The sequence below is a fragment of the Clupea harengus genome, chromosome 23 (assembly GCF_900700415.2).
Source record: "Clupea harengus chromosome 23, Ch_v2.0.2, whole genome shotgun sequence".
NCBI classification, from domain to species: Eukaryota; Metazoa; Chordata; class Actinopteri; order Clupeiformes; family Clupeidae; genus Clupea; species Clupea harengus.
This window is the reverse complement of record NC_045174.1, coordinates 9,342,052-9,367,176: the sequence shown is the minus strand read 5'-3', so window position 1 is coordinate 9,367,176 and position 25,125 is coordinate 9,342,052. Positions and strand designations below refer to the sequence as shown.

At 41.2% G+C, this 25,125-nt stretch overlaps 2 protein-coding genes across 5 annotated transcripts; both read left to right on the top strand.

Moving 5' to 3' along the window:
* Window positions 1–392: 392 nt before the first annotated feature.
* Window positions 393–4,559, top strand: csdc2a (cold shock domain containing C2, RNA binding a). Of its 3 annotated transcripts, none has more exons than XM_031561226.2 (4): window positions 393–790; window positions 2,436–2,792; window positions 3,077–3,199; window positions 3,440–4,559. In XM_031561226.2, the coding sequence occupies exons 2-4, from the start codon at window positions 2,617–2,619 to the stop codon at window positions 3,600–3,602; spliced, it is 462 nt and encodes a 153-aa protein (XP_031417086.1). In that variant the 5' UTR covers window positions 393–790; window positions 2,436–2,616; the 3' UTR covers window positions 3,603–4,559. The 3 variants fall into 3 exon arrangements, with proteins under 3 accessions (XP_031417086.1, XP_031417088.1, XP_031417087.1); XM_031561228.2 differs by having other exon boundaries at window positions 394–790; window positions 2,492–2,792; XM_031561227.1 differs by lacking the exon at window positions 393–790 and adding an exon at window positions 798–1,130.
* A 2,775-nt stretch (window positions 4,560–7,334) lies between these two features.
* On the top strand, window positions 7,335–25,062 carry gucy2cb (guanylate cyclase 2Cb). Of its 2 annotated transcripts, none has more exons than XM_031561223.2 (27): window positions 7,335–8,043; window positions 8,479–8,591; window positions 9,270–9,337; window positions 9,676–9,891; window positions 10,528–10,649; window positions 11,005–11,104; window positions 11,227–11,341; window positions 11,645–11,786; window positions 13,819–13,901; window positions 14,108–14,222; window positions 14,584–14,668; window positions 15,001–15,103; window positions 15,294–15,356; window positions 15,521–15,592; window positions 15,906–16,010; window positions 16,155–16,241; window positions 16,432–16,564; window positions 16,958–17,095; window positions 17,571–17,659; window positions 17,829–17,920; window positions 18,355–18,510; window positions 19,111–19,303; window positions 21,429–21,603; window positions 21,973–22,071; window positions 22,617–22,711; window positions 23,453–23,529; window positions 23,799–25,062. In XM_031561223.2, the coding sequence occupies exons 1-27, from the start codon at window positions 7,785–7,787 to the stop codon at window positions 23,995–23,997; spliced, it is 3,294 nt and encodes a 1,097-aa protein (XP_031417083.1). In that variant the 5' UTR covers window positions 7,335–7,784; the 3' UTR covers window positions 23,998–25,062. The 2 variants fall into 2 exon arrangements, with proteins under 2 accessions (XP_031417083.1, XP_012669937.1); XM_012814483.3 differs by having other exon boundaries at window positions 7,336–8,043; window positions 18,352–18,510.
* The last annotated feature ends 63 nt before the right edge of the window (window positions 25,063–25,125 follow it).

Below are 25,125 nucleotides of genomic sequence, written 5' to 3'. Positions count from 1 at the left end.
CATGGGTTAGTCTAAACAACCACGAACATGAACACAGCCTTTAACATGACACGTAGCTCAATTGTAATTTAGACTAATATTGGCCAATTTCGATGCTGTTAATATGAAACATCGTGGGATAGAAAATGCTGTTTTGTTATCCCGTGTATTACAGTTAACACAGACAAACAAAACATCTGTCTACATTGAATTAAGGAAGGAACTTTGCCACTTCTTGTTTTAGGTTTCATGTTGCTCAATCAAAAGTGCAGCTGTGCATCAACAGAAAACGATGGAAGCGCTGCAAAAGTTGTTCAATTACATTTTTTTCATCATCCTTTAGTTCAACCATTACTTAAAAGCTACTGATCCTATTTAATAATTTCAACTCCGCTTGTCTTATTTTTTGCATTTGTATCGAAACATTTCTCATCAATTTCTATACTGCATAGTTATCCCTCATCATGTAAGCTTTGGGCAACGTATGCCGGTTCCGCAGTTTGCATAAGATAACAGTTCAGTACTGCATGATCATCAGTCGTTCACTCATGCTTTCAGCATTCTGCACACTAGCCTACATGTTCTGTCTTTGAGCCAAACTGCTGAAAACAGCAGAAAACCTAATAGTCTTTACGGTGAACAACATATGCATGTATTTGGTACGCCATCACAAATAATTCATGATTTTGCAGTGTATATTAGACAAGATAATTCTGACAACAAATGTAGCCCATCTTCAACCCCGCCCCTTTCTTTCCTCTGTGTAACCACTGTCTGAAGCGGAGTTGCCCATTTCGACAGAGCCATAAAGGTAGGCTTTTTACGGTCTTTACCTTTCCCATTATAGCCCAGTTTGGTAGGCCTGGTTGGCTAATAATGATGCGATGGACTACTTTGTCTGTAGCGCTCTAACTAAAGGTAGATTTACATATTTACGGAAGAGCCATAGTAATTTGTATTCGTCTGGGATGTTCAGGTTGGGCTGCATTGTTCCATTCGCTCATTCACTTGTTTGAGCTCAGACTTGTGAATACCCACCTATGATTTAGTGAACTCGACTGACAACGATATATTAGTACAGGTGGCTATCAAACCTACACTTTTTGACGCCATTCTTTTACCGGTGGAAAACCTCTCGACTCCAAATTCACGTAAGTCATGTAAAATGACTTGTGAGTATTTTAATCGCCCTGCATTCAACCCAGTTACCTACACTAAAGGTTTCATACTCGCGTAAATAGAAAAATCCAATGTTTTACAAATTGGGTTAATATGGAGTGAATATGTAGGCCGCCAAAGAAGCGATGACTTGTAGGCTGCGTTTGAGACGTGCCACCCATACTGATGATGATGGGCAGAAATACCATTCGTCCTGCCACCCTACAGACGCCCTTGTCTTGCTGCTGAAAAGCAGCGAATCTTTCCCTGACCAGGACAATGCGATTTCATTGGAGATGAAGCGCAGGCTTAGTCTATGTGTTCTTATAACGCCTTTCTCTGGAGCATATGTGGCTATGATCTGGCGCTTAGATCAGGTTTTCAAATAACTTGCTGCGCAAAGAGCTATTACAATGTTCCTTACAGTGTAATTCCACACGTTGTAACACGTTTGAGGTTGATTACGACCAACCCAATCCCCCGCTTGACGTCATATATGAAATGCTTTTACAAAAATAGGCTATAGGCTATTTCATCTACAATCATAGACTAAGCCTGAACGGATTCAGATTATCTCGCAAATGTGTAATATCGTATTTACCTGAATGGGTAAAGCAAGTGTTAGGCTACAGCTTGACCCTTTTGCTTTACCCCGCAGGAGACTAAATATAGATCGCTGCACTTGTTTGATCTGGACTCGTTGACGCCATTTGTTTCTCTGTCGTTTGAGAGCTCCTGAATGCTTTCAGAAATTTGATGAGATTCAGTTGGCAGCGGTGATGTCCTGACCTTATGGACTCAACATTGTTATAAATGGAGTGAAGGTCGTGCGTAATACCATAAAGAATTAAATCCCTAGTTGACTTGCCTCTCAATTCTCTGAGCTCTGTTCATCAGAAAATTATATATGAGCATTATGGCTTTGACCTATGGCATTAGTCATAGTCCAATTTAACTGTGATGACGAGGTGGACCAGGCAGTAGGAACTGCCCTCAGTGGTTTGACAAGGACTCTGCTTTTCTGTCCAACTAAATATTTCATGTATTTGACACACTTTTGAGATTGCCTCTGGCATGCATCAGCAGCTCATTCTCTATAAAAAAAAAGTCTGTATCTCAGCAGCACTGTCACATTGGCCCGTCCACCTCTTTTGGCATGTGTCATAATCTCTTAGCCTACTTACACAGTGAAGCATTCATCTTCTTTTCTCTCCCATTTCTCGCTCTGTTGTTCTACCTGTCTCAACCACTGATTCTCTTGCCCCCCCGCTTTATTTCTTGGTGTCTTTCCTCTAAAGATCATTTCCGATGACCCTCTAGAACCCTGATATCAAACTCCTCCCTGGTGGTTCAGCTCAACAGGTTGATCCAATCTGGATACGCAGATGGACTGACACACCTGTGACTACAGTACGCTCTGCTGTGTCCAAGCCACCTGGTTTGTCTCAGAGGATACCTGCCCCATTTCCCTCCCCAGTCATGGCCAACACGGACCCCTCGTCTCCAGCCAAAGCCCCGCTGTCCTCCACACATGCCCCCCTGACCCTGTCCTTCCCTTTCTTGAGGGAGGGCAGCCGCGTGTGGGAGAGGAGGCCGCCCAAGTCCGGGGAGCTGCCCAGCCCTCTGCCCACCAAGCGTACCCGCACATACTCCGCGTGAGTCATGCTTAGAGGGCATTCACACTCACTGAATGTCTGTCACTGGGGGGGGGAAGCGTGTGAAATGAACATACTGTACTTTCAAATTCCTCACACTATTGGCACAGGTTATATTACATGTGTGTGTGTGTGTGGTTGTGAACATGTATGTGTATTTTTACTCATATTCGTATGTCAATGGCAATGAAAGAGAGATCCATCAAGTTCAATAGCCAGATTACTGAGTTTTCTCTGACCTTTTGCTCGTATTTTCTATATGCATTGTTTATCCTGTTCTCCAGCACGGTACGGGCCACATCAGGGCCTGTCTTCAAAGGAGTCTGCAAGAGCTTCTCCAGGTCACAGGGCCATGGTTTCCTCCGGCCGTCTCATGGAGGAGAGGACATATTTGTCCACATCTCTGAGTAAGTACCAGGGATTGGAGGCAGAACACTAAGTTCTTTGCCATACAACACCTTGTTATTTAACTGCTAACTTGTGTTATGCAGGATGATGTAACTCTCTTAAACAAGCTAATTATACGATGTATAACAAGCTAATTATAGTATGTAGGCACCCATTAATAAGCTACAATTATTCACTGCAACACTGTGAAACATAAAGGTTAATCACTTTGAGGTTGTAATACATCCTTTTCTGGTTAGCATTGAGGGTGAGTATGTGCCTGTGGAAGGGGACGAAGTCACCTACAAAGTTTGTGCTATCCCACCCAAGAACCTGAAGCAACAGGCCGTGGATGTAGTCATCACCCACCTGAACCCAGGGACAAAGCATGAGACCTGGTCTGGCCAGATCATCAGCTCCTAAACCCACCTTCATGCTTGGAGAGGGATTCTAGTCCACACAGAGACAGACTGCACAGAGAGAGAGAGAGAGAAAGAGAGAGAGAGATAATAGAACAGGATGGAAAGGGGGAACATTCAGCACAAAAGATGGCTCGGGGGAGTTTAAATGAATATGTAAAGTAACGAGGTAGCGTGGTAACGGGGGCATGAGCTGGGATAGGACGTTGTGAAAGAAGGTTGGCTAATAAGTGGGCTATGGGCTGAAGCTGGAATGAGGGTTATGCAAGTTCAGTTTTTTTTCTCCCCAAATTCTGGAAATGTGTGGTGGAAAAGTGTGTGTGTGGGGGTGGCGGGGGTTGGGAAGTCTGTACACAAAGGGATCCTGGCAGAGGTAATGCTAAATGTGGCAGGCAAAACATGCAACTACTGTGAAACAAAAACAAAAAAGCAACAATTTCTTCCAGATGTTCTTTGTTTTTGCATATTTATTTATTCCTTTTTTCATGTATTTATTTTGCATTTAGAGTAACCGTTCGTTAGGAAAATGTTAAACTCTTCTGAAATGCCATGACCACTACGTTTTCACTGTCCAGCACTAGGTCAGTACGTATTCATAACATGTCTCATTAATCAGTGAAAAATTACTAACATTTTAAATAAATAAATTAAATACATTTTAAATTAAACAAATTAAATGAACTCACCTTTTGTAACTTGACAATATGACAGTTGAAATCACTGGTTTACAATTTCTAAAGTGTTACCATTTGATTACATTCTTTACTGCTGTGTCACATAGTCCTCTTGTCTTCTCTGTACCCATATAGAAAGGCACCACAGTATTACTTTCATGCTTTCAAGAACATTTTGGTCTTTTTTAAGTTTACTTTTCTGGTTGACTCATAGTTTATTGTATTATGTTACAGTGGCTTGTCTTTGTCATAATCGAGAAATGTTTAATAAATAGTTTTATGATTCACTTCCTTTTCTAGCTTGCTTTTTCTAGATTTAAAGTCTTTTTTCCAATAATAATAACCTAAATGAAATTATTAACGGAAACTCAAGTACAAAAAATGCCTTATGCAGCAGTCACGAGGAATCTCTTGTCCTCAATATGTTGTGTAACAGTTTAGTGGGGGAAAAAACCCAATTGGGCCTCATACCCCACACACAGGTTGCTCCTAACGCATACCTTGTCCATTTGTGAAAATTCAGATCTCTTCCCGAGAGCAACTCCAACCAATGGGAGAGACATTCAGCATTCCGTTACGAAATTCCACAAAAGTTCCCACGTCTGTTAATGCACCACACTGTGAAGTTCAGAATGGGTCAAGTGGTTGAAATTATTTCACATAGAATTCATGGATTGTAAGAGTCTCACCTTGAATCTTTGGCAATTTGAGCCCTGCCATGTAACAGAGAGTAGGAGCTCTTGCAGTAGCTCCTCTCCCAAATGATTCTGAATAGCCTGAAACAAATCATCAAAGACACACTTGGTTAGCAGCAGACTCCCCTCTTTTCTTTAGTGATAGGCTTGTAGGTTTTTGGAGGAACTTGGAGGCAACCATTTCTTTCCTTCTTCCCTCTTTTGAGATGAGCTCGCCATCCTTAAGCTGAACAGTTCAATTTTCCGCAAAGACATCATCAAACTTTTGCAGAACTAAATTGAAACATAAAATGTGTTTTGTTAGTCACAGTTGGTTAGTGAAGGAAGCTTTATATTGCGCAGAAACTGGTACCAAACTGTCATCCACTTCCCCAAGCATGTTCTGCTAATTTGGCATTATCAGACCCACTGACTACACCCATCGTCACATTCTTTTGCATGGTTGGAAGAAAGTAGTCAATTACAGGACTCGATTTTCTGTTGAGATAAACACACAGACACACACACACACACACAAGGAAATACACCTATTTTGGTGACATTATAAATTAACCAGATTCCAGCAGATTATGACATCATTTCATAACAATGTTTTAAGTGCTAAGAGGTCAGCCAACTCGAAAAGGATCACAGAGCACAAGTTGCGCTTGGCATTCAGCGTTTAGAATTAACCAGCTTCTCCTCGTAAACGTCATGGTCGTCAAGTTTTTGGTATGACTCTGGTGATGGAAACCTGGATGCAACAGCCAATCACTATCCGGCCTGGAGATCACATGTGTAATTTAGTTTTGTTTATAAACAAGGACCTCAGATGCAGATTTGTGGTACTGTATTGTGGTTCCGCACTATTGCGTATTAGACTGAGAACAAATCTGAAAGCCAAATTCGGCTCTTAGATACATCAGTCTTTTGTGACCTATTATGATAAGTTGCAATGGACGTTGAGTCATTTTGACAGGAAAGGTCTTTACATTCTCCAATAGATGGCAGACAAAGCTCAAACAATGATGGGTATGAAACCTTAGGTCCTCCTTCCAACCAGGATTGCCACCTGCATGTAATAATACAGTGAGTTTATGACCAATTTTAGCAGAACTTTATATTTTCTTTCTTCTCCCAAACACAGCTGTTCATGGAGCCAGAGCCTGTTATATTTAGATTTTAAACCTACAATGATTCAACATGCTCTTGACCAGTTATACTCTGTGTACATACCTGAGAGCTCTCCTCCCCCAGAAAGGGTTTAACAATGGTAAGACAATTAAGTACCATTATCTCTAAATACCATTATCTGAATTGCCCTGTTCCTGATATTTAAATCATGGCAACCCTGAGGTGTCACATTGATATATGAGGCTGTTTTAAAGCGGAGCAACAGGGCGTGTGGGAAAAACAGAGTAGAGAATGTAAGATGTTGTCATTGGGGATGTGAATGATAGAATTATCAGATGCTGGATTGCATTTTTTGTTTTGTTTTTGGGCAGTCCTTTGTGTCAAATGTGAGATGTTTGAAATAATGTTTTGTGAAAAAAAGATAGCATGGGTGAGTTTAGTGACATTTAAGTTACTGTAACATTTTATATATTATATATTTGGAATTTACAAATCAGTTATATTTTTTCAGTTGGTTCATATGTTACCTTAGTGCTCAAGTCAATACAATTGTGAAGTCAAACACCACAAACAGTTTTATTGCCATCAGTACACAATCTGACTGCTTTTATAGCAGTTAAATTTATCACCACCACACAGGTCATTCATTTTATGGTTGCTGCAACCTTTGTTCTTTTCATGAATGTTGTTCCCTCTCTCGGTCATATTACTGGTTCTAGGGTTTTCTTCAGAGTCGTCTACCTCCATCTTCTTTTCTCCACCATCTTGTTTTTCCCTGGTGAGCCTGGCTGCTGGAACCAAACTTAATTGCTAATAAAATCTCACACGCTCTAGGCCTACAGCTGTAGTCCACCTGTTTAACAAGGTCCACACCATCTCCAAAATCAGTGTTTTACTGTGGCAGTCAATATAAATGTTTCCAGTGTTGCTGGAAGTACAACTAGTAGCATATATTATGAACTCTTTTGGTTCAAAAGAAAATAATACAATTCTGTTATCACTTTCAGTTTCCAAATTCAGAACCACTTTCTCCACATAAATGCAAAACAAATGTATAGGTTACCCTAGATGATTACCATCCTTTAAGAAATGTACTGAAACAAATCACACAATGGCCTTATGGGGCTGTAAGCTTGTGCTTGGAACTTGTGAAAAAAACTAACCTATCTTTTTTTCCTGTGGTACACACATGTGATAATGTATTATTACATACCAATTGATACAATATACATTTCAGCCATTTAACAGCTAATATGTGGTGGTGCATTATGTGTTTACACATGCTGGTGATGTATTGAGCCACAGACTGAAATCAAACGTGAGCCGTTTGTCTGTTGTTCATTAACGCAAGTCGAGGAAAGAATAGGTGCGCAACCAACCAGAGGTGAAACACAGGTGAACAGGTAGGGTCTTCAAAGTTTAGACAAAGACTGTCACTTATACCTTGACCTGTCCCTGGGAACTTGGATTACACGACATTTGACATCTATTTAGTCGATGGAGTTGTTAAATGGTCAAAACTTCCTCACACCAAAAAACGTTTTGGGCTCTACGACAAAATGAGGACGGGTGGCAACATTTGCAGACTACATGAGAAATGAAGCTGAATGGCTGGACGAGTTTGGAATACGTGAAAAGCAACACCTAGGAGGTCTGTTTTAGCAACATATAGGCATACAAGGTCTATTTTCTTTACATTTGAAAATGACCTCTGAAGGGATTTTCGCCTTCCCTGCCAACCCAACCCAGAGAGGACAACTGGTACATCAAGTGTGGTTATATATCTGCTTGTTTACGTTCATTCTGAATGGCTGTGATTCCTTCAACTTGGGTTGTCTCAATGGAACCACAACCATTAATGTTGTATTACTGGACGACAACCATTCACCGTGGAGTATTGATTTTGTGAGAGAAGCAGTGGATCAAGCTCTTCTGATTGACAGCGCCATCAACTATGAAAAAGGTAAATGTTTGTGCACAATGAATCTGAATCACGCACTAAGTTGAAAAAATTTAGTATTTTTAGTTTTAGCCTTAAGTAGCCTTGACAAAGTATGAAAAAAGGACAACAGGGCAAATAGTATGAATATGCCCACTAAAGGATGAAATAGGAGTGAATAAAGTTAATCTAACTTTTATTAAAGGAAGGGAAGTCAATGTATCAGTCATATTCACACTGCAAATGAAATTAACTTTAAAATTAATCAATCACTGAATATCTTCCCATGTGTAAACACAATTTAGTAATTTGCCTTATGGTATACTGATTGCTTGAAATGGAGTTGTAACTTGACAGATAAGCGAAGACACTTTTTTTCCCCGAGTTCCTTGGTTGTTATTATTCTGTTCAGTTCCTGTTTTAAAGAATAATCCCTCTCAACTGTGCCTCTGTCTCAAGGCTTCGATCGTAATCTGACTGCCAACTACAGTGGGTTCCAGACAGAATTTTACCGGCAGAAAGGCTGTCAAAGCAGCAGCTGTGAAGGGGTCCAGATCCTGAAGTCTTTGACTGTACGTGTTTCCCACATTGGCGCATATCCTGTTTGTGCTTTAGTCAATCAGGTTTGGCCAGTGATTTATCAGACATGGCTTTGACATGGCATGGCATTCTATCAACTATACCTTGGGCGAATTTACAGAGTGAAATGTTGTCGACATACAGAAACAGGACATTGGACAGACTATTGGGGTCACAGGCCTTGCTTAGTAGTCTTTGCTCAAAAGGTCTGTCACATCAAACTTCAGGGCATTTGGTACAAGCTTGTTTTCCATGGCCACAACCTTGTAATCCTTTTTGACAACATGGTTTGACACTACAGTATATCAGTTTGAGACTCGATGAGTCCAAAACAGAGGGTTATTACATGTTGAGCAACCAGACCATGCATGGTTACAGTTACCGTCCAATTAATTAACAGTCATTTAAGTTTTGGAATCAGCTGTTGGTATCATTTGTAACCAATTGAACAGACTTTAATGTAAAAACTAAACTAACTACCAAGAAGGCAACTTCTCCTGAGAACATTTGGTTTACCATGGAAATACTGTATATACCTGAATACATGAAAGCTGTTTAGTTTGATCAATTTAGAGAAAATGAAAGAAACAGACTAAAATGTGTTCAAGCCATAGATCTAGGACAAGTTCTCCTATGTTCAAATACAAGTTTGCGCTGTTCTTGTGTTTTAGGAAACTAAAGGTGCTGGCTGTGTGTTGTTTGGACCGACTTGCACTTATGCAACCTTTAACATGGTGGAGTGAGTACTGAGTCTGTAATAGATGTAATAGACTGAGTCTGTAATAGATATCCCGACCCTTAGAATCCTAGGACCCTTTACCCAGTGTTAGTGCATTCATATTTCGATTTATAGTTTAATCAAATTCAACTTCATTTCCTTTATGACACCCCCTTGCAATTATTCATAGCATTCCCATTCATGTCATACAGTGGAAGTCCTTGTAGTTGTGTAACTTGTATGCTTATAGTAATAGCATGGTAATTCAATAGACTGATGGTTAAAAATCTTGACAGAGAAGATTTACCTCTGTAAAATAGGAGTGCAATGTTGTGAGTCTGTTCTACTGCTTGTCTCAGCTGGGACGTAGGTCTGAAGCTCAGCGTGCCGATCATCTCTGCTGGAAGCTTTGGCCTGTCCTGCGACTTCAAGGCCAACCTCACGCGCATACTGCCCCCGGCCCGCAAGATCTCCAGCTTCTTCAGACACTTTTGGAACCACACAAACTCACTCAAACCAATATGGACGACGACATACATCTACAAAAAGACCGAAAACACGGAGGACTGCTTTTGGTGAGTGCCCATTTCTCTCCCTCTGGTGGCCTCTAAGGCACGAGTGTCTTGCAGACTTGGCACTGTCAGTTATGGCATTTACAGAGCTTTAATGAGAAAACACTGGTGCGTAAATGCACATTTTACAGCCAGATTCTAGCTGCACTGGCCAAAGTTCCTAGAAATCCCACTAAACCTACAGAAAAAGGATTTTTTACAGCCTACACAGTAAAAAAGAAAACAGTTGCTTAACTTTAAATAGCACTACCTCTGTACTGACGAACACTGCAACTCAAAAACAAAGGAAACCTTCACTTGATTTATCTTAGTTGATCCGTATTCTATTTTCCAAATGGATACTATTTTATTATTTGCATTTTCAGACAGATAGACAAACTGTTTTTTTATACTTTTGTGGATATTATGATGTTCATGTTCAGAGAACATAAGTTAATTAGTGAACATAAACAAAATAGAAACACCAGCTTTAAATATCACTGACAGTTTATCTATTTGTGGCTCATAGTTTGTTCGGTCTGCTAAAGCAATTATACTAGTCAAGGAATCGTAATATTTTCTGTTTCCAGGCCCTCTTTTGGAAAAATAACAGCATCTTAATTATGTTTTCAATTTCGTTGGATTTCTCTCTGTCTTCAGGTATATCAATGCCCTGGAGGCAGGATCAATGGAATTCTCCTCGACCTTAAAGAAACGGAGCTTGCTTCGAACAGAGGATGAACTAAGGAAAGCTTTTGAGAATAAACAAAGGGAGAGCAATCGTAAGGACATTTCTCTTCCTCACTATGACCACAATCATAATTCAATAAAAGCATAGAACTTACTATTACCAACATTTATTAAATTCTAATGGAACATTAACTGTTGATACTTGTTTTTTGGTGTAAATACTCCACATTGACCATAGACGCTCACTGACAAGAGTGGCAAGAAGTAACCTTATTCTTAACCCCCTGTTCAGTTTAGAATGTATAATGAATAACTATAGACGTTAGTGGTCAGATACAACTGCTATATTTCAGGTGTACACCTCCAGAAATGCTATTTTACATATCGCAGCTCTGTTGAAGAATCCCCTCTATCTTCCTTTTATCTCTTCTTTATCTTTATCTTTAGTCTTTATCATGTGCGGATCCCCCGCTGACATCATCAGGCTGAAGAATGCATCTGGTGTTGTTGATCCGGCTATTGTTATATTCCTCATCGACCTTTACAAGTCTGTGCCACATCTAGTTATTCTTGTTACATCTAGTTATTCTTGTTCTCATACACTTGAGTAAAAGACAGTAGTGGGCAGTCAATATACTGAGTATTAACAGTGATGTTGTATTCCAACAGTGAGCAGTATTACAGAAATACATCCTCTCTGGCTGAAATGAGAAATGTGCTGGTACTGACCATGCCCAAGTCAAAAAATTACACAATTCTAATGAATGATGACAGCAACAAAACGGTGAGGAGTTGTAACCCTTTTGTGAATATATGTATGCTTTTGCATGGTTCCCTCTTTTTTGTGTTTCTTTCCTTAATTGGTCACATCCTGTGGCTTGAGGTTGTACCATTGCTATTAATTCTGCCTGCCTTTTTTTATTGTTAAAACTCATAACGTTGCTAGTCTTTGCTCACTTGTAAACTTGTCAGCCCATATTCATATCATCATTCCAGTTGAAATATCCATTCACTTTAGTCCTAATCCATTGCTTTGAATGTGTCCCATTCCAGTTCCCTTTTTGAATTTGTACTTTTTATCCCACAGAGAAATTATTACACAGCAGCTTACCATGATGCTGTGCTGTTGGTGGGGAAGGTGATGCGGAAGATCTTCAACACATCAACCGGAGAGCTTGATAACAAAGAAGAGCTCAATATTAATTTCTTCAGAAATAAGACTTTCCAAGGTACGGGAATTTAAATGTATTTATTTATTAATGTTTCATAAGCTTGTTGTTTGGTGAGTCTAAAGGTCTAGAGTCTTTTTTGATAAATGTAATATATTACACACAAGTGCTAAGAAGCAACTACCGTTATAACTGTGAAAGTTAGATGGATTTAATCAAATTCAATACACACACCATTAAGTTTAAAACAAAGACAATCTAGTTCCTCCCTTTCCTGTTTTGGGATGGAGTGGCGAATGCTTGTAAGGGCCAGCACCTCACTGACAGTGTTGTTGATCGCCTTCTCACTCCATAGTGAAGCATAGGCCATCGATAGTTTAGTTTTAGATAGTTTCCACCGTATTTGGTATCCACATGTTCTCGATGTTTGGGTAATCCAGTTGGCCCACCCACCTCATTCGCAGAAGCCATTGTTTACGCTTCCTGCACCTGATTTACCGTAGCCATGACTCACACTTCCTCCACCTCCTTTTATTTATTGATTGATTTATAATTCTTTATTTAAGGGATAGTTGAGTACATTTCACCAGCCACAGAGAAATAGCCTTGCAGTTACAAAGAGCATTACAAGTCTGAAACACATGAACAGCCTGACTTAAAACCCTATGCTATAAAATTTCCAATAAGTATTTTACATTCTGTAAAAGGGACACATAGTAACAAAGATGTGCATTAACATGCCGGGAGATAATCTAGTAAATTATCTAAGTTTTAGAATATAAAAATTGATTAGAAGACCAGGCAACCTTTTCCTTAGACAGTAGGGAAAAAAACAACCAAAGGATCTATTCATTTGGTTCATAGTCCACAGTGTGGCAGTGACTGTTGTACATAGGAAACCCATTCTCGCCATAACTTCATTTGTAGGCAAAGCGATAAAGTATTTATTTTTTCGTTACGTAGACTTCATTAACTACATCTGTCCATTCCTCTATTGTGGGGGAGTCAGGGGGCAGCCAACGCCTAGAGATGGGTTTTTTTTACCAGCAGATATCAGCACACCAATAAAATAATCATTGAAGTGCCCAGAATGAAAGTCAACTTTTCCTAAAATAAAAGTGTTTAACTGGAAAGGTGTTTTCGTGTTAAATAAGCCTTTCAATGTTTTGTCCATCTCTGACCAGAAATGTCCAAGGTAGCACGTTTTCCGTTGACATCAATATCATAAGTTAATAATTAAATGGTCATTTTAGCTAATAGAACCAACTGTAAACCTAATAATACTTAAGTCCCTAATGGTCACAAAGTCTGATCTGATGATCAATTTGATGACTGTGGTGCGATAGATGTTCAGTGGGTTGACCTGGTTCAGGTGTTAAACTCTGTGGAGCCACACCCTTGAAAATAAATGTTTCTGTTTAAGATATCTTATTTCGCCCTTTGAAAAGTTTATCGTGATTGTTTTTTATTCCAAGGGTTTGTTTTAAGTATGACTTCAGTGCCATTGTGATGAAGCAAACCTATTGTTCAGCATATAACCACAATTACCTCTCTGAAGACCACTAGGAGGCGCTATTGTCGGTGGACTGGGGTCTGCACCTCTGTCAAAGTACAAAGTGCTTTAATGTACATAATGATACATAATGTAAGCCTTTGGCTTATATATATGAAAGTGAACGCAGTTAGCTGTGAGGTTTGGTGGAATATTACCCAATATGGACACAGGAGGTTCATTGACAGGCCTATGTGTTACGTGTCTCGCTGATGTAATTGGGAGCAGAAAGGCTGTTTTTTTTTCAGATAGGGCCATTTAATCTTAGGGTTCAAAGGGCCTTTTTAAAAAGATATTAATAATCTTTGTGAGAGATAACTTAAAGTTGGGCTCTGTGTGCCGACAAAGACAGTACAGAAACCTTTAGAGTTGGTCCACTTGGTATCAAGCGGATTTAGAAGTAACTTTGAAAAATCCTCATTTTATGACTTTTGCTTTCAAGAGTGCTTCACAAGTGTAAAATCTTCTCAAACTAAAACTGTAAACTGTAAGAAGCTGCAACTATAAGAAGACAGTGATAACATTTTGCTTCTTTCATAGGTACGGTTGGAGAGTACCACCTGGATGAGTACGGTGACAGAGATGTGGACTTTTCTGTGATTTATACCACCCTTGATGACCAGGTTCGGTTTCACATTCTGTGTACTCAACTACATCTATGGAAACAGACATCATCATTTATGCTCTCTGCACTATTGAGAGGCCAGTTTGATGTGTGCTCGTGTGCTGTGTTGATCTTCAAGTTTATTGACGAATCTGCCATGTATCTTAGGCCATCTAATGGGTCTGCAGCAAATCTCACCATACAATTTCCTTTCTTTTCCACCAGTACAAAACCCTCTTTGGATTCAACACCACTACCAATGTGACCAGAATCTTGGACCTGACACCTCACTATGTCTGGAATGGGAGACTTCCTAACGATAGCCCTCTTTCTGAGTCAGGTACTCCACAGTAGCTCACTGTCATTCAGAATTCCCTCTCATTTCTCTTTGCATAATCAGTGTTATGTTCCTGGATGAGTCACAGGGTGTGGTGCTTATAAATCTGAGTGTATCAGATAGGCAGACATTATTTTAGTTGCAATGTTTTATTGTTGTATTGTCCCTCCTGACACATGATGCTCCCAGATTTGAGAATTAAAAAATTTAATGACAAATTGGAAGATGTGGTAGAAAAAGGCTACAAACCTACAGGTAGAAATGAGCTACAAACCTACAGGTAGAAATAAGCTACAAACCTACAGGTGGAAATGAGCTACAAACCTACAGGTAGAAATAAGACTGATTGCGTGGGTGTCCACAGGTCTGCAGGATCATGACGTCATTGTAATCGCCCTGGGAACCACAGTAGTGGGAGTCATGGCTTCAGTGGCTTTCATCTTTTACTGGTGAGCTGACCAACCAATCACTGAGCTGAACTTCCAAAAACACCAAACACATCTTTACACTGGAAAGAACACTAAAATACAAAATCTGAGCGCTGATCAGGAATCTGTGATTGCCAACTAAAATTCAGATAAGAACTGACTGATATTGATCTGCCCTTGGCCTGATCTAGAATCAACACATACCTGTAAAGTGTGAACCATTATTTGAGTATCAATTCAAGGCCAAACTGACATATTGCATTATTGTCTGAGCTTGAATGGAGATTTGTGTGAACAGATAAAGAAGCAGACTCTGGTAACTAAGTGTGTGTGTGTGTGTGTGTGTCTTGTAGGCAAAACAGGTCATATCGTCGCATTCAGAAGAGGTGGTCTCACATTCCCTCTGACCTAGTCAACCCGCTGGAGAACAATAAGCGGAACATGGTCTCCCTGAAGGTGAAATTAGTCAATCTATGACCATATAATTGAATGGATACTATGTTGCATAGATCAGGGGATTAGACCTTGTATGACTCCAGAAAGACTGCCATGTGGTGGTTAGAGGAAACCACATGTGCTTGTGCTTGTGCTTGATAACTACCAGTGCAGCTCTCTCACACAAATATCTCTTTGGTTTGGTTTCAAGATTGAGGAAGACTCCCATAAAGACAAGAGCCATAGGATCCGACGTGCACGCTACGACAAAAAGGTTTCATTCTCCTCGACTTTTGCTGCTTTCAGTCACCAATGTTCTGTATTTTGTTATGACTCCAATGGCCTCCTCTCAACCTGAAAAGCAACATGCATTTACTTGTATTTATCAGTAAATGAACATGATGGTCTCTCTCCCTGATGAAATTCCTTAACTTTCAGGTTGTGATCCTGAAGCAACTGGTTCATTCGGAGGGCTACTTCAGCGAGAGCCAGAGGATTGAGCTAAACGCTGTGAGTGGAGTCCACTCACTCACCTGCATCAGTATCTCTGCCTTCATTTTAATATGTGCCCAAAGGAGCCAGCCACAGTGTCAACATGGATCCCCATCAATGAAAAGCTAAACAATTATTTTGTGACATAGACATTCTAGTGTGACATTCTAGTGTGGCTTGCTTTATTCTTGTCCTCATTGCTACATGAAATGTCTGTGTCTTTGAATCACTGTTGCTGGGAATGTCACTTTCACCATGTTGAGTCCCCTGGAAATGTTTTGTGAATGTTGTTATGTTATTGCATGGTTTTTAAGATGCTTGTTCTCTTTAGCTTTTACATATAGATTACTACAACCTGACCAAGTTCTATGGCACCGTGAGATTTGAGCAGGACGTGTTTGGTGTGTTTGAGTATGGGGAGAGAGGCTCATTGAGGGTGAGTTACTGTTGGATTTTGGCAAAAAGAATGTTCATTCGCTTGTAGGATTTGACGTTTTGCCAGAATCACATTTCAGTTTTGTGTGTGAATACAGTTTAAGCTTCTGTCTGCAGTATAACTTTTTATTTATCTCCATTGCAGTATGTCCTAAATGACAAGATCTCCTATCCAGAGGATACCTTCATGGATTGGGAATTTAAGATTTCTGTCATGTATGATATTGCCAAGGTAACATTTTAGTCTGCCTGTTTTTGTTTGTGTATGTAGACATATTTTTTGTTTTTGTTTATGTGTTTATGCTTTTTACACCTGTGTTGGTCGTAGAAACCTCACTAAGTAAATACAAACTGTACCTGTTTAATAGGCCACCTGTTCATGATAAACCTAAAACCAGTTATTCACTCTGTCTTGAATCCAGGGCATGTCTTACCTCCACGCCAGCAATATTGAGGTCCATGGACGCCTGAAGTCCACAAATTGTGTGGTGGATAACCGCATGGTGGTCAAGATAACAGACTTCGGTTTCAGAACCATCCTCAGCCCTGGCCGAGGTAGAGTTCTTTGCTAAAACTATTCTCAAAGCCAGTGGCTGGAAAGCTCCCAATGTGATCACGGAAGGTTCAGGATTTCCGTTTTGTAGTGATTGTGACAAAGGATTGAGATTTTGAATGTGGAAATTCGTCTATGTGTTCATTTGAACTTTGTTGCTTTTAATTTAGAGTGTTAATTTAAGTTTCTTAGCCGCTAGCTCTGTCTGTCATTTATAGCGTCACGGACCATGGCTATCTCGTTATATCTGGGTTATAAATCTGGCTAGTTGAAGTCACTAATTACTTTATTGCTGTAGTCTTCTTATTACAAAATGATAATATGATACTCATCCTCTTGAACAATAGGAAACATCTCTTCCTTATTCTCTCTCTCTCTCTCTCTTTTCTTCTCAGACCTCTGGACGGCGCCAGAGCACTTGCGCACACAGGGCATGTCTCAGAAAGGGGACGTCTACAGCTTTTCCATCATAGCCCATGAGATCATGCTGAGGAAGAACACCTTCTACACGGCGTCCTGCTCAGACCGGGCGGGTGAGGATCCGGACCCTATTCCTTCTGTCCTATGGCAACAGTCGGAATACTGTTTACATTACCACGATCAGCTTTTTTAAAGGACGAATTCTACCCCCATTTACTTACTGTTTTTCCCATAAATGTGTTTTATTTGGTGTATGTTGTCAAATGTAAATTACTCCCAGCATACGTATACGCCACTAGATACATAGTAGTAATGTAAAGTGTCATGAGCATGAGGAAAAGCTATTTATTTGTCACTTAATGAGATAAGAGACAAAAGAAAACTTTACTTTTGACTGGACTGCACCTATTTGTCCAGCAAATCAGTAGAATAATCTTGGGTCTTGTCAGTGATCGAATCGCATCTTTGATTAATGTTAGTCTAGTGTTTTATGTACACTTGGGTCATTCAGAATTTAACCAAAGATTAGAGGAGTAAGCAAAGCTTCGACCACATGTAATGTGCCATAATGCCCGCTTTCTAACACAGAGAAGTTGGCCAGGGTGCAGTATCCTGGTGTGTACAGGCACTTTAGACCGGACCTACACTTTGACACAGCTGGAGAAAGCGAGCTGGAGGTAAGGGACCGGTCGGTCGTGTATGTATAGATGTGGGTGTGTAGTTGGGCATGTTGGGCATGTTGTGAGCATGAAGATGTTGTGCACGTTTATGTGAATGTATATGTGTGTATGTAGCGTGCAGAGTTTGCCTTGGATATCGTATTTTTTACATACATGATGAACTCAGGTGTACAAGCTGGTCAGAAGCAGCTGGGATGAGGATCCAGAAAAGAGACCTGACTTCAAGAAGATTGAAATTACACTGGGCAAGATCGTCAGGTACCTCCTAAACAAAACACTCGGCTCTCATCAATAACGGCACCCATGTGTGCCGCTGTGACCTACATTGTGTGCTGTGTGCCAGATCCTTTCTGCTCCCATTTGTCTCCATTCATTGAGTCTGAAGTGCCTCTCCTGGGCTCCTTCTCTCTATTCCTATGGCATAAATCAGTGAGGCGGCTGCCCTCTAAATGGAGCAGAGAGAGGACTCCATAAAACACTAGCCATGCCTTTAGAAATGTCCTTAGAAAATGAGCTTGGCTTTTCATGTACTGTAATCATAATGCAATGATAGTTGTTTGTATGCAGCGCTTCGAAAGTACAAGAGCTCAATTTGCTGACCAAGCACCGCAGAAAGAAGTGTAAGAAGCAGTGTAAGAAGCACAGCAGAAAGTCTGTAATATAAATCTCTATGTATCTATTTTATTCAGTAGCCTTCACAATCAGGCCAATGAGAGTTACATGGGCAACCTCATACGCCGGCTGCAGATGTACTCCCGTAACCTGGAGTACCTGGTGGAGGAGAGGACGTCCCTCTACAAGGCTGAGAGGGACAGAGCAGACAACCTCAACTTCAGACTGCTGCCTGGGTCAGTACACCTCCCACCAGTTCCCATCCCTAGGCAGACGAGACAGCCAGCAGATAAAGGACATATGGGAAACATAAATTAACGAGACGAGATGAGACCAGACGAGACGGGCCAAATGAATGAATGAGAGGATGAGGGGATGCATGAGTGATTACAGTTATGGGGCACTATGGAGCTCAAACAAGATGGGGAATCAGGCTCATGTCAACTATTTGGATAGAAGGGAGGCTTCTCATTGATATGAATAAATATGACTCAATTACATGATTAGCAGAGAAGAGGTCTTGATGTTCAAGCCAACCAGAGATGTATTTCAATGAGTTTGAAAGGTTGAGATATTTTTCCAATCTGTGTTACCTTCAGCCAGGGGGATTTACATGTATTAGCTTATCCAAATGTGGTAGTAGATGTTACCAGTGCAGTTCTCCCTGGCAGATAAGCCTAGGTGTTTTGCAGCGCTAGAGTAAAGCCTTTGCGGCTGAGCTTTCTAGTGATTGTTACTATGCCAACCGCTGTAGGCTTGGGAGTTTTTTTAAATCATGGTTGCCAAGGCTGATCTGACTCTTCTCTGTCTCTGACCTCTGACCTCTGACCTCACAGCCCGGTGGTGCGCTCTCTAAAAGAGACAGGCAGCGTGGAGCCAGAGCTCTTCGACGAGGTCACCATCTACTTCAGTGACATTGTGGGCTTCACAACCCTGTGCCATTACAGCACGCCCATGGAGGTGGTGGACATGCTCAACAACATCTATAAGAACTTCGACAGCATCCTGGACAACCATGACGTCTACAAGGTAAGAGCATTGGACTGAGAGACAGAGATTAGATCAGAATAGATTAGATTCAACTTTATTGTCATTGCACAAAGTACATGTACTGAGACAGCGAAATGCAGTTTAGCATCTAACCAGAAGTGCAAAAAAGCAGTAAAGTGCAGAGTATGTACATACAGTATGTATAGTGGTAATATATAAATAAATAAGAAATATGCAGTCTGAACAGTATTGACAGTATAACAGTGGTAATGAATACGTTAAGATATGTGCAGTAGAAGACTATAAACATGATCAGCAATAGCAGTAGGTAGTGCAAATAATATATAAGCATATATAAAGTACAGGTGTAAGTACAAGTAATGGTAGTAGTAGATGTTATATACAGAATAAGGTATGAGGCATGATATGAATCAGAATCAGAATCAGAATCAGAATGGGATTTATTGCCAAGTAGGTTTACACCTACTTGGAATTTTGTCTGGTGTGAAGGTGCATACAGTAAACATAAAACATAAAAACATAGAAACACAATAAGTACTACACATAACATAAAATCACAAATAAGTACTACACATAAGAAAAGTACTACACATAAGAACCAAAAAACACAATATATACGATACAAATATATAAACAATGAATATAAAAAAAAGTGGAAAGTAGAGTGCTAAAAGCAAAACAGGAGTGCAATGTGGATGAGCAATGTGCAATGTAATGTGTGTTAATGTAACACAGACTTAGGGTGTGGGGGTGGGATAAGAGTCCAGGTCAGGTGGGGGTCCCGGGCCTTGTTAATAAGGCCAACTGCAGCCGGGAAGAAGCTGGTTTTGTGGCGTGAGGTTTTGGTCCTGATGGACCGCATCCTCCTGCCGGAGGGAAGAACCTCAAAGAGTTTGTGACCCGGGTGGGAAGGATCGGCCACAATCTTACCTGCCCGCCTCAGGGTCCTAGAGGCGAACAGGTCCTGAAGAGATGGAAGATTGCAGCCAATCACCTTCTCGGCAGAACGGATGATACGCTGCAGTCTGCCTTTGTCATTTGGCAGTGGCAGCAGCGTACCAGACGGTGATGGAGGAGGTGAGGATGGACTCGATGATGCAGGTGTAGAAGTGCACCATCACTGCCTTTGGCAGGTTGAACTTCTTCAGCTGCCGCAGGAAGTACATCCTCTGTTGAGCTCTTTTGGTAAGGGAGCTGATGTTCAGCTCCCACTTGAGGTCCTGGGAGATGATGGTGCCCAGAAAGCGGAAGGACTCCGCAGTGTCGACTGGGGAGTCTCTCAGGGTGATGGGGGTGGGTGGGGCTGGGTTCTTTCTAAAGTCTACAACCATCTCCACTGTTTTCAGAGCATTTAGCTCCAGGTTGTTCTGGCCACACCAGGTCACCAGATGGTCAATCTCCCACCTGTAAGCGGACTCATCCCCACCAGAGATAAGCCCAATGAGGGTGGTGTCATCCGCGAACTTGAGGAGTTTGACGGACTGGTGACTGGAGGTGCAGCTGTTTGTATACAGGGAATACGGTGAATACACTATGGACAAGATATGTACAGTAAAGACAGTGGTATAAATATGAAAACACTATAGGTGAGATATATACAGTATGGACAGTAGTATAAAACAGTCTAGTGCAAATGTTCAGTGGCTGGAGGAAGGTGTGTGGCGGTCCAGGCCAGGGTTGAGGGGGGGGGGGGGGGGGGGAGTACAGTCACTGGAGGAAAGTGTGTGGGGGGTATCCAGGAGGGGGTGGGAGTCACCGTGGTGCAGAGTTCAGCAGGGTGACAGCCGCAAGAAAGAAGCTTTTCCTGAACCTGCTGGTCCGTGAACGGAGAGTCTTGTAGCGCTTCCCAGAGGGGAGGAGGGCAAACAGGGTGTGACTGGGGTGAGAGCAGGCCTTTGCTGTTGGTTGTGCTGTAGGTTTTACTGTAGGCTTTGTGTGTGACCCAGTCTAGATGAAAGCTGTTCACCCTCGTTTAAGTGTGTAGATAAAGTGAATAAATGAGTAAACAAACTTGCTCATGTGCGATAATGTCATGTACTGTATATGAGAGATGACATGCCCATACAGCTCTAGAACTCAGTAATTTAAACTGGAGTTTGTCTTGATGCTCATCCCATGTGTGTACATTTCATGACATCACTAGGTGGAGACGATCGGTGATGCCTACATGGTGGCCTCAGGGCTTCCTAATCGAAATGGAAACAGACACGCCAGAGACATCTGTCGCATGGCGCTGGACATCCTGGCCTTCATGGGCACGTTCGAACTATGCCACCTGCCTGGCATTCCTCTTTGGATCCGAATTGGGGTGCACTCAGGTACCCCAACACTGGTGTGCCCATCTAACACGCACACACGCACACGCACACACGCACACACATTTGATTTGACTTGATTTCTTTCATAGAAAACCCTTTTAAAGTGGTTCTTTGAGGGCTGTGAGTATCTCTGAGTCCGTGGGAAGAATGATCCTGCATGTGTTGACGTATAATCTTAATAATGTGCATTCCCATGAGTTGTCTCATGACTACTTAACTACACCGCCTTGTCAGTTGGGTCAGTTTTTTAGTTATGGACAGGAACCCATGACTGTTTCCCCAAAAGAGGTTAAATACTTCTGAGAGGGTATGACTGAGTTGTTCGGGAGTTAATGTGCAGTGTGTATGTGTTTGTGTTTGTTTTGGCAGGTCCATGCGCTGCTGGTGTAGTGGGCATTAAGATGCCAAGGTATTGCTTGTTTGGTGACACGGTCAACACTACCTCCAGGATGGAATCTACAGGATTGCGTAAGTTCTGCTCAGATATGCTGTAGTCTATGAATGACATAATGAAGAATCTCAGCTTGTTTGTTAAGCGCTTTCATTTTCCACTGATATTTATTATAGCAGTTAACCATTGGATCTTATCTGGTGTTGTGAACCTGGTGATAACACCAGTGGTGTAGTCCTGTATACATGAACACCTAGTACGTGGTTTAGTGACTCAGTTAACTCAGAGGTAAACCTCCTAATAGAAGAGCCCTCTGGCTTCATTCTCCGGGCAAACATGAATAAAAGTGACTACACACACACGTGTATAGGACTTTGTGAATGTGAATGAGGGATAATTTTAAATGGGGAAATAAAACTCCTACAAGTTCATGTAAATAGAACAATGGAAATAGATGCTATGGAGATGGAACTTTGACCCCATTGTTTGAGGTTAAATAGTTGCAATTTGATTTGTAAATCTTACCATTTTCATGAGTCAGCTGTATTCTAATGTCATCTGGTGTTCATTAATACTTGAGTGCCTTTGCGTCTGTAACATAGTCTTCTGGGTTTCCCCTCAGCTCTCCGCATCCATGTCAGTCAGTCAACCATCAACATTCTGGAGCGCACAGACAGTTCCTTTGAGTATGAGAAAAGGGGAGAGACATACCTCAAGGTCTGAAGCAGTCTCAGACCGTGTATTTAGAAAGTATTCAAAAAGGATTCACTTTTTTTACATTTTGTTATGTTGCAGCCTAATGCTAAAATCGTTTAAACTAATTTATTTGCCTCATCAATCTACACTCAATAATGACAAAGCAAAGACAGGGTTCTGGAATTTTTGGCCTTAATTCTAAGCTTCAAGTCTGGAGGAAACCAGGCTCAGCCAGAGTGATCATTGGGTTCTTGGTCACCTTTCTTACCAAGGCGCTTCTCCCTCAATTGCTCAGTTTGGCCAGGTGGCCAGCTCTGGGAAGAGTCCCGGTTGTTCCAAACTTCTTCCATTTAAGAATTATGGAGGCCACTGTGCTCTTTGGAACCTTCAGTTCAGCAGAAATAGTTTTGCTGCCTTCCCCAGACCTTTGCCTCGACACAATCCAGTCTCTGAGCTTTGAAGGCAGTTTCTTTGACCTCATGGCTTGGTCTTGCTCTGATATGCATTGTCAGCTGTGACACCTCAAATAGGTGTTATGGGGTAGATTGATGAGGGTAAAAATAAATTAAAACAATTTAAACAAATTTATAACAAAACATGAAAAAAGGGTGGTCTGAATACTTTCTGAATGCACTGTTTACTGAATTACATGTTATATTGTACATTCTATACTGAAAATGATATTGTATATTTATTATAAATATAGTCCATAACATATTCACTAATTACCCACAAATGAGATTAAAGTGATGTTCATTTCAGGGGAAGGGCAAAGAGATGACATACTGGTTGACTGGAGTCAAAGGACAGGACTATAATTTGCCAACACCCCCAACAGCGTGAGTTTATCTCTGATCCTTACATAACTTTAGACTACAGCCATCTGCGAGCTATGGCCTTATCATTTTTTTTAAATACATCCTAAGGGGCTGAGCACTATTTAAAAGTTTGTTTTCACTGCAGATTGTACATTTACATTTAAAAGTGTATACTTACTCATGTCATTTTAAGTCTTAATATCTCTAGCTAAATGTCAAAGAACCCACTGATATGCATTGTGTTTATAACCCCCTCCGCCTATGATTACACCGTCATCCCTCTCCTGCAGGGAGAACTTCCAGCGTCTGCAGCAGGACCTGGCAGAGATGATCCGCACGTGTCTGGACAAGCGGCTCCAGGGCCCGGAGAAGAGGACGACTCTGTCCACGCGCCAAAGAAGGGTGGAGCCGTACGGCGGGGCGACGGAGGACGAACAGCCAGAGTACCTGCACCTGGCTACTGTGGACAACTACAGCACCTACCTGTAGACCTGTCCACACCCCCATCTCAATAAACTCCCGAGAGGACAGACATGTCCATGAAAAGGACTGATGACACAGACACGTCTTTCATTCCCACTCACGCAAGGACACAGCCGACTGACAGAGATATTAGCGACTGATTGTTGTATTGACGTGGTTGATTAGCTGTATCAGGTGTGACAGTGTGCCTGAGGATGGTGAGGACCTGCGGAGACGTTTAGTCACTGTTGACAGTGTAGGTATCCATTCTGCTTACCGTAGCCCCAAGTGAATGTTGATTGTGGATCTTACGCGCAGAGACGGCTTTTCATTTGATCTTAATCCATTCATCTGCCAACAGCTTGTGCACCTTTAGAGGAAAGGGGTGAAGGACTCATGGGCCGTGGTCCTCAAGGAAGATGTTCCACCCAACTTGCACCACGACACACACACACATGTTCTGCATTCAGAAGTATAGAGACTTAGTGGTGGTCAGATTAGTGACTGGTAGCGCTAGCAGTTACTAACGTTACGTGTGCAGGAATGAGTGAATGAATCAATACATTAATGAATGAAGGGGGAGTAATGAATGAAGATATGAAATGTTTCAAAGTAGGGGCCTAGAGGTGTGCATTCACAGCAGAATGCATTTCACCTCACCAGTAAGTAGTTAGTAAAGAACATATGAGGATTCACTCTTAGATATTCCTGTATGATGGATGATACCTTGAATGGATACAAATTATCTTACGGATACACTGTGACCTAAACTGCCTAAATTTAACTTTCTTTGAAAAACGGCACTTTATAGACTTTATAGACACTGTATTTATGTTAGTTTTAAGTGCCTATTATGGATTTTGCAATATACATTTGAATTCCTTAGTACTTCTCTAGTACTTTGGTAGAGTTTATGTTTAATTTATCACTTTAATGATGCCTTGTAGCAGCTGCCTAAACAGCTAATCTGTTCCCCTGGCAGCTGCTACGAGACTAATTGTTAGGTACATGCCAATGATGATATTGTATTTTGAGCTCTCATTTGTGAGCTGACCATCATCTTTTAAAGAATACATATTGTGCATGATCTGAGAGTTGGGTTTGTGATTATTTTACTTTATATGTAGTAACTTAATTTGAAGAATTCCGACCACA

Coding starts and splice junctions, on each gene's coding strand:
- gucy2cb (XM_012814483.3), top strand. CDS start 7,785: ATGACCTCTGAAGGGATTTTCGCCTTCCCTGCCAACCCAACCCAGAGA. Junction 15,357..15,520: donor GTGCACGCTACGACAAAAAG/GTTTCATTCTCC, acceptor CTTAACTTTCAG/GTTGTGATCCTGAAGCAACT. Junction 17,921..18,351: donor ACACTGGGCAAGATCGTCAG/GTACCTCCTAAA, acceptor TATTTTATTCAG/TAGCCTTCACAATCAGGCCA.
- csdc2a (XM_031561226.2), top strand. CDS start 2,617: ATGGCCAACACGGACCCCTCGTCTCCAGCCAAAGCCCCGCTGTCCTCC. Junction 2,793..3,076: donor CGTACCCGCACATACTCCGC/GTGAGTCATGCT, acceptor CCTGTTCTCCAG/CACGGTACGGGCCACATCAG. Junction 3,200..3,439: donor ATATTTGTCCACATCTCTGA/GTAAGTACCAGG, acceptor TTTTCTGGTTAG/CATTGAGGGTGAGTATGTGC.